At 41.2% G+C, this 13,693-nt stretch overlaps 1 protein-coding gene across 13 annotated transcripts in view; it reads right to left on the bottom strand.

Annotated features, from left to right (window-relative positions):
- Window positions 1-13,693, bottom strand: part of auts2a (activator of transcription and developmental regulator AUTS2 a) — a 316,982-nt gene that overhangs the window by 181,448 nt on the left and 121,841 nt on the right. For 10 of the 13 annotated variants that reach the window (XM_061702005.1, XM_061702003.1, XM_061702011.1 and 7 more), the window contains one exon: window positions 5,448-5,552. In XM_061702005.1, the coding sequence (XP_061557989.1) occupies window positions 5,448-5,552 (105 nt within the window). The remainder of the gene's footprint in view (window positions 1-5,447; window positions 5,553-13,693) is intronic. The other 3 variants (XM_061702009.1, XM_061702010.1, XM_061702016.1) reach the window with 1 other exon arrangement.

Raw genomic sequence — 13,693 nt, 5'->3', positions numbered from 1 at the left:
TTTCATTACAAACCAGGGTTCCAAGACCTCAGTGAAAGCAAACCCTCTTGCGTATTCGAAGCCAGCGTATAGTGGTAGGGATATGAACAACATGCATTCCGCATTTGTGGGGAAAAATTATGTTGTCTGGTGGTAAATTCATGACACTATTATAGTAAAGTACTCAAGTGTTGGAACTGGTGTGTTGCAAAGGTAATGCAATTACATCAGTGTATTACTTTTTGTTTTCAAAGGAGTTATTTAAGAGATTTGGAATAAAAGTTGGACAAGTTCAAACGATAATTACTTTGAAATTACGGTGATATACTGTGCATAATTAGGGGTGGGGAAACAGCATTTGTATGTTGCAAAAGGGCTTATTTTTGGAGTAGGGACACTTATACCCATGTGCCTGGCAAATAATATTTCAATCCATCTATTTTCTGTACCGCTTTTCTTCACTAGGGTCACGGGCGGGCTGGAGCCTATCCCAGCTATCTTCGGGCGCGAGGCGGGATTTGAGCCCCAGTCCTCAGAAATGTGAGGCAGATGTGCTAACCGGTCGGCCAACGTGTCGCCTAGTATTTCAATGTAATATAATTTCCCACAAAATTTGGTAGAACATGTTACAGTGGTGCGGCACGGTGGAAACTGGTTAGAGCGTCAGCCTCCCAGGTCTGAGGACCGGGTTTCAATCCCCGGCCCCGCCTGTGTAGAGTTTGCATGTTTTCCCCGTGCCTGCGTGGGTTTTCTCCGGGCACTCCGGTTTCCTCCCACATCCCAAAAACATGCATTAATTGGAGACTCTAAATTGGCCATAGGTGTGAATGTGTGCGCGAATGGTTGTTTGTTTCTATGTGCCCTGCGATTGGCTGGCAACCAGTTCAGGGTGTACCCCGCCTCCTGCCCGATGATAGCTGGGATAGGCTCCACCACGCCCGCGACCCTAGTGAGGAGAAGCGGCTTAGAAAATGGATGGATGGATGTTACAGTGGTGACTGGAAGATATTTCAGACTGCACTAAACTTAAATCCAGACGTTCATTCATTATAGTGTGCTTCTTGTTCTACCAGCCAGTGGGCTCTGACCCAGCACTCCAAAGCTTCTCTCTATTGCACCCACGTCTTATCAAGAGCCTTGGGTAGAAAAAAAACGGAGTAACACGCTGTTTACTTGCGATCCCAGGCCCGTAATTGCCAATTTATTTGATAGGCAGCTGGGTAATGATGGCATTTCACCCCTTGCCACAGAGACTAAACAGGAGTGATTCATCCCAAGCTCCCCTTCCCTCCCTGATCCAGATGACTCCTTCTGCTTGGGACCGCTGCTTGCCTCAATGCCTGCCACCCAGACTGAAAGGGGTGGGGTGTGGTGGGGGATGGCGGCCATGTCGGCTTCAAACAAACCCAAAAGGGAACCCGGCACTTCAGAGGAAATGCAGCTAAGCCTGCCAATTTAGCTGGGGTTTTGGGGGTTGAGGCAAACACAACTGACCTGATATGCCATTTGTATGCCTTAATGAGCTGGCAGGATCGGGTGAAAAGAGAAGGAGAGTGCAAGAGAGAAGGCTGCCAGACCTGACCTCGTCTGGCCTGTATTGTCCTGCCAGCCAGCGCCAGGTCCGAAAAATCAGTTCATCTGCTTCATTGGAGCACCACCGCCCAATGAGGGCGAGGGAGGGCTAAAGCAAATAATGTTTGTGATCTGTTGGTCAAACGAATAGCTTGGGTCAATGCTAGAGCCTTTCTCGCTCTGATACACAACATTAAATAAGATTGTGTTGTTTTGCTTTGTCGGGGTGCAATAATCCTGTTGCAGTGACAATGTTACACCAAGGAGACTTGAAAACGACCAGATAGTAAGCACTCTGGTCAAACGTTAGTAGAAACATTAAACAACGCAATGTTTACAATTATTTCACAATGCAGATTATTTCCACTCTTTCTTCATTTCCTTCAAAGCTTACAGTCTGGTTGCATAGCTCCGCAATAGAAGCTCCAACTTCCACCTCTTGTGATAAGTGAAGTAGTTTTTTACAATGTTGCTGCGGGGGACTTGTTCAGTAACCTGCGGGGACCTGAAATGAAGCCCTGCACAGCATGACTGTCGAAAGTGACGGGGGGCTGATGGGGGGGTCGGCGGGTCTACAAGTCAGTCTTTCAGCAATTCTTCTGACGGCATGCCTGTGTCCTGCAAGGTGTCTTGAGGCGAGGGGAGAAAAGGGTTGTGCCTCCTTCTCACCTCCCGAGAGCCTCAAATGGCAGTCCAGGTGGAAGAGATTATAGAGAGGGTGACAAATGCTTCTTGAGAACAAGCCAGCGAGTGTGGATTGTGGTGTTTCTGCTTCAGAAAGCCTACAGTTTTCCAAAAATAATAGATACACACAGCACTTTATTTTGTGTTAATGCCCCCTTCCAAAAACTAACAAAGAACTGTACTGTTCAGCTAAATCCACTGAATAGAGTTAAATATGATCTCATCCTGTAGTATTTTTTATTCACTTCATTATTGATTAATTTATGATGATTGATTTTCTCCACACTAGAGCAAGCAAATCTAGTGGAATGCCCACCCCGACTAACAAACCTCGAAAACAAGAAGCTGCACCTAAACAGCTTCGAAGAAAATATGTTTATTTGCTGAAATCCGTAGTTGCAGTGTGATGGCTTTTGGGCTAATATAGTCTTGTTAAAGTCTCAACAGATGACAAATGGCTGGTTATGCGAATGTATATGACGTTACAGCGATGACAAGTCGTTCACAAGTTTGGTGTGTGCGCTGCAGAGGCGCTATAGTCCAGGCTGACATAAATCAGCAACTATCATTTCAATTTCAACATCGAATTACTTATTTCATTTCATGCCCCGCCAAGCGTCAAAGCTACATGTAGAATCAGTTTTGCTCCATTTGTTCGGCCATGTCTTTTTCAAAGACAAGCTCACCCCACAGCTGACAGCTTTAATTATGGCCAGATATCTGATTGTTACACTGCAGATTCTTCACACAAATCAAGCGGCGTGTATGTGTGTGGCCACTTCATTCTTGTCCGTGCATGTGGAGGTACACTCCTCTACAAAAGTATTGGAACAGTGACTCCAATTCCTTTACTTTGGTTGTAGACTGAACACATGTAGCTTTGACATCTTTGAAAAGAGGAATGTGAGACTTTGAATGCCTATAAGAGATCAGCATTTCTGTTTTTTATTTTCAGATATTTACATCTGGATCTGATACATAATTTCGAAGATTAGCATTATCTGTAATGAAACAATGCATTTTTAGATGAACAAAATTATTGACCTACATAGAGACTTCAAATAGATTTAAGTGAATAAGGTGTAAATGCTTTGCTTGCTATACCATCGTTTGTGTAATTGGCAATACCGGACATTCTTATTCTACCTTTGAGATGCTTTTCCAAACTTTTCATTGAGTACTTTCTTACTTTCTTTCTTACTCACCTCTGGTCATTAACTTGATGCATGTTAAAGGATCTCCCAGTCGGTTTGGTTGTTCTACCGTACATTTAAACTGGCAGGCAAAATGTTTCTGCTGTCTTCCCTGTTCATTTTTCTGCTGCTCAGTCAGTAAAACCCAGATTTTTTTTTTAGGCTTGTCTCTGTACTTTTCAGCCAACTCCAGCGTTTTTATTGTTTTTTTTTTTTTAACCAATCCTGTTTTGCTGCATGGCCTTGCAGGATGGTGCAGAAATGCTGTATACCTTTTGTGCTGGAACAGTTTTGCTGTGAAACAGGGGATTTGGAAATAACGATGCCGTCTAGCCTTTTTATTCTTCTTGCTACTGAGTGGCCTCTGTGCTTGTGTTCATAAAGTATTTTGCAAACAGTAGCTTGTGATACCGTCACTCCTTGTATCTACAATTGGTTGATGATAACACAGTTTGTAGGTCTCATAACAGGTCTGACAATGTTTTTTCCATTAAATGCTGCTGTTTTTCCACATATGTTGCTTAGTACATCAGGGGTTTATTTGTTTTTCAGGACATTCCACTTTGTTGCATTCGCTATAGCAATGCTTTTTTGTAATGCCGCTAATAGATCTTACCTTAGCTTTGAAATAGCTTGTTTTTCACCCATAAACTGGTGTTCAGGTTGGTTGCATCTCTAATTAGCATGAAATATAAATGTAGTTTTCGCAGCCATTAAGCGTTATTTATTGTTTGAACAATCAATGTAATAGGACACAGACCTGTCAGTACATTTTAAAAAGGGGTAGATTTTAATAAAATGTGCTATTGTCTAAGCTTTTGGACGAGAGTGTACATGATGAGACAACTCTTGAAGTGCACTTACAATGGTCCCAGAGCAAAAGGACCCATAAGAAATTTAATCATGGCACATCGTTGACTTACCTTTTGTGTGAGTGACATACTGTAAAACGTGATACACACAATAAAAACATTTGTGACAAAATTGCTAACATTTTGTTTTTGTTTGTTTACAAAAAAAGCTAAATAATTCAACTTGGAACTCTTGAAAGAGTTCATCTTCGAGAAAAACCCCAAAGCACCTAGTTTAAGCAGTTCCAGTCTGTTTTTCGCTCCCTTCACATCACTGAAACAGCCACAATGAAAATCAACGACGACCTTCTCCCGACAGCTGAATCCTGTTTACTCAACATACCATCTTCTCCTTGATCTTTGCCTTTTGACACCACGTCCCACACCATCCTTCTCAATCGACTCCCCACTTAGTTCATTCAACTTAAAACACTTACCTCCCAACTGTCCCCAGTCACAACAGGTGTGCCCCAGGGCTCTGTCCTAGTCAGCAAGCTACTTCGTGGTACATGGAGGATGACAAATAGAGGAGCCATGCCACTGGGATTTTGGTTCGTCTACTGTGCCATTGAGGCCATAGTGACTCATCAGACAGGGAATATAAATTCCTATATGTACACCCAAGATCCTGTGTAAGGATGATGATCCAAGATGTAATGGCTTCACCTATGCACCACTCCTCTGTTCCTGTTTAATTATCTCTCTGATCAATTTCGTCTTCCATGCTTTGTGAGTATACTTTGTGGTATAGGTGCAAGACAAAATAACATAATTAATGCAACATTTGTTTATACCAAAGCACTATTTATTGCAGCGAATTACGTGTGTATCGACAAAGTAGAGACAGATAAAGATAAATACAAACTCAGGACTGTTTTTTATTCGGAGAGTGCATTCATACCATTAATATTTATTTTCTTCGCTTTTATTCCATCACAGTGAATATAGGAGCCACACCATGGGTGATAGTTAGCTATCCCCTTGCCCCAAAACACACTGCCCGGCCTAAACCCTTTGCATCTTAGGAGATAAAGCATGAACCACAGACCTTTTCATTACATCAGACAACTTGGCTATGACTGAGCCCATTCGACAGCCAACAATCATACTGATATTGGACCACTGGCTGTTTTAAGCCATTCAAATAAAAAGCCATATTGGTACTCACATCTGCCAGTCGGTCTCTGGAGCTGCTCCTCATGCAAGGCTTGGACTCTCCACTCACGCTCTCACTGTCGCTGTCTTTGCGCTTGTTCTGTCCTGGCTTCAACTGCTTAAAGACAAAATGATACCACAGGTTAACAACATGAAGATAAACAGCTCCAGCTATACTGTAAACAGATAATGCTGGCCAGATAAGGCCTCCCGCAGAATTCTGGTCATGAATATGTGGGAACTGGCAGGAGCTGAGGAGATGTCTACGCGAGTTTTTCTTGTTTCTCGGGCCTATTCAACGGCCGTCACAACGTTTGCCAATGAAAGATGCCATCTGATATCACAGTTTGAAGCTACTCGTAGCTCATGAAACACAGAAGAGGGACAAAGCCCCCTCCAGAACCTTCGAATGGAGCCACTATCCTTTCCCAGCAGACACCACATGCTGAGACAGCAGGAGCTCTTCAAGTGTTATTCCCTCGACACTCAGTTGGAAAAGAAGCAAAATGAGTAGAATGAAGAGGACAACGAGCCAGTCAACAAGCAACTGAGGCTCTTCAAAATTTGGAGAACAATAAAAGACTCTTGGGAGAGTGGAGCTGAGTGGAAGGAGGTGGGTTGCTTATTCCCTGTCCAAGTGTGTGATTGAAGTCCAGCGAAAGTGCTGTCCCTCGCAGACCAGACAAACACTGCAGGTTTCATTTCAAAGCACATAAAAAAGCTGGCTTTATGGGGCAGTGCAGTGAAGTGTGGCTAAGCCACTTAATAGGAAAAGTAGAGAGATGCTCTGCATGCATAAAGAGCTTGGACAAGAAGATGATGGCACATTTTTCCCGCCCATTTGAGAGGGGGTGTTGAGCTAGTGAGCCATATAAACGGTATATTTTCCACCCACTTCTTTCAGCGTATTGGACATCATGTGGTGCGATTAAAGGCCACAAGGCAGGGGGATAGTGACAGAACTCTTGAGTTGAGCAGATAATTAAAAGGAAAATGTTTCATTTTCTGTTGCCATTAGTAGTGTGAAAGGAATCCTATTCCTTGAGAGAATTGTATGATGGTTCGAAGGCGGGTGGATTCGCCAGAGTGCTGAATGTGATAAAGAGAGTTGGATCATTGGGAATGCCTGATGGGCCTCTGTGACTGCTGTGTGTGTGTGTGTGTGTGTGTGCTTGCGTGCGTGTGCGTGCGTGTGGTCAGACTGAAATGAGCAAAAGCTGGAGAGAACCAAAAGCAGCAAGAACACAGACCCAAGGCCACCAATGCCCCGTGCTGTGATAGCACTAATTACATATAACACATTTAATTCCCACCAAAACCAGAGCACATTGTACTCATTTTTTGGGGGAAATGCCACATTGTCTGAGGGGAGTTTATGGACAATTAAAAGGAAAAAAGGAAAATAATATAATATCCACTTTGACCCAGAAACTGATTCCTTGTGGAGGGTTTGAATGTCCTTTGTCACAATCTGTTGGCCTTATCATACAGTTTGTGCTTATTACTCAACCTGCTCCTTTGGAATTGTACAGAGGAAGCTATAGGTACATTATGCATGACTCAGCACAAAATGGAATACAGAAATAAACTCTGTCTTCCATCAGACGCATTAGGTGTGCCTGTACCCATTACAAGAGCTCTATGGAAGAAAATCTGTCTTGACAAAGAGTGATGAGCTCTGTGGGGTAGGGTGAATTACCTAAAATGATGACTGATACAAAAAAAAAAAAAAAAAAAAAAAGTGGCCAAATGGTCTGTTATCACTGTCTCCTCCTTAATCCACCACGCCATCCCTTACTTTCTCATTCTGCCTGACAGAAGGGGACACCTCCCACACCGAGGGACACAGGGCGGTCCACCGGCCCCACCGAGGCGCCCCGACAACCGGTCACCCGGACGAGGCGGCACGAGCCCAACGACACCCCTCATATTTAACCGTGAGTTATCAAAAATGATGATAATGTTGAGTGCAAAAAAAAAAGTGACCGCATCCTTACTTTTTAATCCGAATTTGACACCAAACTGACACTGCAATGCTTAAACTGCACAAAATGTCAAATCTTCCTTTTAGTGTGAATACCGTAATTCCAAAAGAACTTGTCCAATAAAGACATCCTCATAAAGTGCGGCTCATCTTTCAAGGCTGTTAAATGGCTCAGGACCTGATTACACAGTTATTTGAACACATATCCCTCAGCTTGTTCTCTTTAATTTGCCCCTGAGCTCCTTTAAATGACTTCAGAGAATAAATTTTACTTCTTTTTTTTTTTTTTTTTTTTTTTAATTATTATTCACTTCTCTCTTTCAAATATCCACATGATGAATCAATTTATTTTCATGGTAGGATGAAGGGACATCTAAAGGAATTGTTGGAGGTCACTGCAATTAAAACTCCTGTAATTTAATGCCCTTCTGTGTGATACTAAATCTGAATGAGAAGCCCGTGTTGGTGGTATGTGGGACCTCGCCGATGAATACTCCCACTGGGCAGGTAAGTCTTTTCAACATGTTTCATCGTCAATAACAAACACAGCTACTGCTGCACTTTATTGCAACCAACCCTTATCGCCAAAGCAGAGGAAACGACTTTTTTCTGCATTATGTTGCCTAATTATTGTTTCCAGTAATGTAGAATTACTGCACGGGGGTCAAACATACTATGTACGTACTGATGAAAAGATTACCCAATGTCTGTGTGTGGAAATATTTTTCAAAGTAATGACTAAACTACTTGCAAAATTAGTTAACCTATGTTGTGACAAAGTAAAGAGGAGCCCACCAATTTGTTTTGTTTTAAAAGGAGATGACCTTTTAAGATTATTCACCGGGATATATGCTCAGGAGAAAGTAATGTCAAATAAACAGGGGGGAAAAAAAGCTACAGTATTTAGTTTGCCCATCTCCAGGGTATACAACAATAAAACATTTGAGCAACAAAACACAGAAATGCTGAACAGTACTTCAGTAATTGTCCACAATCAAAAGTACATGATGCACATTTTGCACAAATGCTGTCCCTGGGTGACATTTTGGTTGATGGTAACTTTTTCACTAGAAGTTAGGCAACCTACTTGACACTTTTGACGCTTTTCCACTGGCAAAAACAGGTACTACAGGTATAAAATATTATTATATTACGATACGAACATAGGAGAAGCTTGGTCGTATTGCTTGTGTTTGTGATTATTATATCTATCTGACGTTACTGAGGTGGAGAATCAACAACTGTTGTCAATCAATTATGATCTTACGAATAGTTTTACTTAGTTACTACTTTGCTTAACTATAAAACAAAATGTATATGCTCTACGGTAAACTACCGGCATGTGTAAATAATAAATATTGTATACAATAACATGTTTAGTCATCTCTATTGTGTAAAAGAGTAATCACATGAAAACGATCAGTGGTGCTAAAATATTTTGACACCGCTTCCATTAGTCAAAAAATAATAATATTATATATTGTGCATTCTTTGTTGATTTATTTCAAAGATAGCGCCTTGGGATGCATAATCTCATTTTCAAGGGCTTCCTTTCAACTCATACATGCAATCACCAATATCCAAAATAAAAAAGGTACTCAATTCCAATGAAGTTGGGACGTTGTGTTAAACATCAATTAAAAAACAGAATACAATGATTTGGAAATCCTCTTCAACCTATATTTCATTGAATCCACTACAAAGACAAGATATTTAATGTTCAAGCTGATAAACTTATTTAATGTTCAAGCTGATAAACTTATTTTTTTTTAGCAAATAATCACGAAGTTATAATTGTATGGCTGCAACAGGTTCCAAAAAAGCTGGGACAGGTGGCAAAAAAGACTGAGAAAGTTGAGGAATGCTTAACATATTTAATTAACATGTTCTATCAAGACTATACGGGGCTACTACATGTTCTGACAAGGCCACCTCAACTTGGCTCATCCCAAAAAGGTTTAACGTCGGACCCTGCTTCGTGATTTGCTAGAAAAGGTCTTGTGCAGAAATCATTTGGGGGGGGGGGAATAAATACAATGAAATGGTTGCCTTTGGTGTGGAAAGAAGTGGATGGATGAGCAGAATCAAAAAACAGCATTGCTATTGATCAAATCTCATCAATTCTCACCCCTAGAAGCAATACATATGGCTTGTCAGATATATTAAGTACAGAAAAACATCTAAAGTTGGATGCCACTGAGGTCACCCAGTATTAAAAAAATAAATAAATGTGCATCAGCATATATTTCAAAAGCATTTTCTAATATGAAGCAACTCGCCTTATGCAAATAATGACGTTCGCAGCCATGTCTGTCAAACTTTATCAAAGTTCAGATTGTATTGTTTCTAAGGTTTAATACCAACAGCAGTCTTTTAACACTTGCATTAGTCAAGACTGTTCAAATGTTAGATAACACATCCATCCATTGTCTCCTGGATATTCCTATTTAGGATCACAGGTGAGCTGGAATCTATGGCCCTTTGCACACTGCACTTGGTTTTGGCGGTGTTCACCACGGAACAGGGTGTAGGACAGCGCAAGGACAATGGCGGCCTGGTGCAAGTGTATGCATATTTGCCACTGGTTGCTTAGCCACCGATTAAGAAGTAGCCTGGGGCTTTTTCCTGCTGGTTTGGACGTAAAGTAGTTACAATAAGGAGGAGGAGGAGGAGACGTGATACAAGGTAACATTTGTATTGTTCAAAAACTGTGAAAACTGTGAACAGACATTTTTTCCACTGTCTCTGAGCATCACTTTAAATATTTTCCACACTTTTTAAGGAAACACAAGCAATACGACCAAGCTTCTCCTATGTTCGTCTCCTAATATAATGCTTGCCGGACACGCGACAATCAAGCAACTCGAAGAGGTTATGTTGTAGCTACAAGGGACATATGACCATCGGCTTAATTTTAAGGCAAAACATTTGTAAAAGGACTCACAACAGCTCTTTCGCTCATGGCACCTTGGCGGCATTGGTTAGACTTCAGCTACATTCGAAGCACGCACCCAAAAAACATGAATGATGTCTTCACTTACAACTCAGAAACCGAATTATGAGACAATAGAACAAAAAATATATATATTAAAAACTAATTTCAAAAACTAAAGTTATATTATCCAGTTCATGACAAGATCCAGTTTTAGCAGTTTTTTTTTTTTTTTTTAGAAAGAAAATGTTCTCTATACACAAAAATGCACTGAACCACGGCCCCAAAAAACGTACGGACCATACTGTGGGTTACTTGTACCATGCCACCCCTAGTAAATTATCTTTGTGAGATAAATAAAGATATATGGAATTGTTAATACATGTCAATTATTCTCTAATATCAGACTATTATAAGGCTTACACTCCTAATGTTGAGAGTGTTACTAATTACAGTTCCTTATTTCAGTACCGTTCTGCTTCTTTGCCTTGAATCAAATTTTGGGTGTTATAAGAAAGTGTGTTCATGTAGGGTAATTACGTATATATTCTGTGTATGTCAATGTTCTTATCTCATATATCGGCCAATATATAGGTTATCGGCCAATGTATTGGATATTGATCAATTATTGACTCACTTACTGAAAGACAGCTCACCATGACCATTGTGAAATTTGACTAAAGCGTACTGGCTTATTCTCAAGTGATATGAGGCGATGTAATCAAGCACTGAAATCGGCCCTGCAAACATTTCGACTCAAAAGCCATTTGAGACTGAGCCATGCACACCCAACCGAGCAACGCAACAAGCTCATAGACAAAAAAGAAGACAGGGAGTTTCGAGGGCTGCCTTCTCAATTCGAGCCTCTGTGGGATTCTGTTGCCTTCAACTCTTGGTTTCCCTTAGTTACGCACAGCAGCAGCTGGAGAGCTCACCAGTAATAAACCCCAGAACAGTTTAACATATTTTATTGTTCTTGTGCGGCTCTCAGAACAGCTAACCTGTACTCGCAGGATCTGGCAGTGAGAATTCCACTAGGGCAGCAATGAAAGAGGATCTCATTTACCTAAAAGCGCTTATGAATTTTTAATTTGCTTTAACAAGTAAATTAACAAGTCCCTCATTTGGGAAGTTTTATGGCTGCTTGCCACTGAGGGAGAACCATGAAAGTTTTATAGATAATCCACTCGCTGGGAAGCATCGTTGATAATAAATTGTCTATTTCCTGGGGCATAGTCGTACCCATTGGTTTCCGCTGACTACACTTTGAATAGCTCTTTTTATGCTGCCTTCAGAGGTCTATATACCATGGTTATTGAACTGCTCGCAAGGCTTGCAACTCTGCGGTTAAAATGAACAACCTGAGGAATTCCAGTGGACTTGACAAGTTTTAACGCCGGACCCTTGCCATACATTACAAAACATTAAATTTAGCTAATTACGAGCCTTAAAAGTCTCTATGTAAATCAAGCTCACACTTTAAATCGAAAATCACCTTGAGTTGCTTGACAACAGCAGTTGGAAAGTGCTGCTCTGGTTTAACACTCAGCAAGCTTTATCGGATAAGACTGGGAAGTGAAAAGGGGACCTTAGGGTTCGTCAGGGCCTGTAAGAGGGCTGACGAGAGGACCTACGACATCTTTCTGACAGCGGCTGTGTGGAGAGCCCACCAGCATGGCCGGACGCTGACCCGTTGCTTTGCTCCGAGGCCCAGCTGCTCTAACTGACACAGACAGCAGTCCCGCCTGGCCCTCGTGTCACCCATAAGTCCTTGTGCCACACTCCGTCGCAGCCTGTCACTAAGCATCAGCCCTTTGCTTCCATTGCCCCAGATTTGTTTATTGTTAGCTCTGTGTGGGGGCAAAAAGGTCGCAAGCATCCAGTGTGAAGATAATCCTTAATACCGCTGTTAGTTAATCATGGTGACGAAGGTCTCAATCCCGTTTCGTCCCTTTAGCCTTTCCTCTTCTTTTCCCCTCCTGCTTAGCCTTCTGTTTGGAGGGCCAAGATGAAGGGTTAAAAAAATGCCCCCAAAAATTGGGATGCCACTCGATACTGCTATGTCATCACCCCTCGCCGTTTGCTGGATGTGTCATTGGCAAATGTGACAATTATATACATTGGTTTTTTTGGTTTTTTTTTTTTTAATTTAGATTTTTTTTTCTGGCAGTTTATGTGTATATGCAGTTTCTAAAGGTGACTGGTATATTGAAAACATTTATAATAAATGTTTCCTACCACATGGTAATTTTGATCTACTCGAGGAACACCTATTTAGAAAAGGAACACATTTTGACAAACTGCCATTGAAGTTCCGCAATGTCGGCCAATAAGTAACAATAGCAAAACACAGATCGTTTGAAAAAAATAATAGAAAATATGTTGAATATACAAGCGATATGACAAAAAATATTGAAAACAAATATGAACTGTATCAAACATACATGTAATACAAATAACAATATAATATTAAGGACATCAATTTAAATACAGTATCTACATTTTAGCTGCAAAAACCTATCTGTGATTGCCTCAGTGTCCTCATGTCGTTGTTTTTCAGATTCGTCTAAAGGGAGCTCTTGAATTGAAATTTTCTTTTCGGCACCGGGCTTGTGGTTCTTGAGTCTTCTGGAATTCTGTGTCCTGTTTCCTGTGGAGGAAAATGAACCCAATAGTTGTCGGCTATTACGTTGGCCTCAGGTATGTTTTTTTTTTTAAGTAAACCAATGCCAGACAACGATAGTCTCAGTTTACGACTAAACTATGAAGAAATACTTGATTAACATGAGTGAAAATGCAGCTAACCGATCTGGAAAGCAAACGCCACAGGACTGGACTCGAAAGTGACATGAGTCGCGACAGCGCATTCGCTAACGTAGCTTCTGCATGTAAAGTTAGCTGTCTTATTATTCTGTCAAGCATTCATGAAATGCAGTGCATTGAAGTGAAGTCCATCATCGGTATAGCTATTAGCAAGCTTGTTACGATGAGCCATTTACCAACAATTCAAAACATGGCTAACATTTACGTTTTGTAGCAAATGTTTGCATATCTGATAGAAACATGACTGTCATTAGTATAAAATCAAGAATTATGCTTAATTACTTACTTTCATGTAATTCCTTCTTTGTCCATTCTGCCGTCTTGTAAGAATGTGTGATGTTTTTCATAGCTTTTCGTCAGTCTCATACTCCAAGGTATCAAGTGAGCACCCGGTTCGTCTCGGTTTCAAGGGTTGGACACCCCTTGCTTTGTAGCCCTTCCCCTAACCCTTACGGAGCATTGGGACACCCATTGGTCCTGGTGAACGTGCAAAACCGAAGGCTAAAGGGCGAAATGAGGG

Source organism: Phycodurus eques, chromosome 17 (genome assembly GCF_024500275.1).
Source record: "Phycodurus eques isolate BA_2022a chromosome 17, UOR_Pequ_1.1, whole genome shotgun sequence".
NCBI lineage: Eukaryota > Metazoa > Chordata > Actinopteri > Syngnathiformes > Syngnathidae > Phycodurus > Phycodurus eques.
The sequence above is the reverse complement of the archived record's forward strand: the minus strand, read 5'-3'. Positions and strand labels throughout refer to the sequence as shown.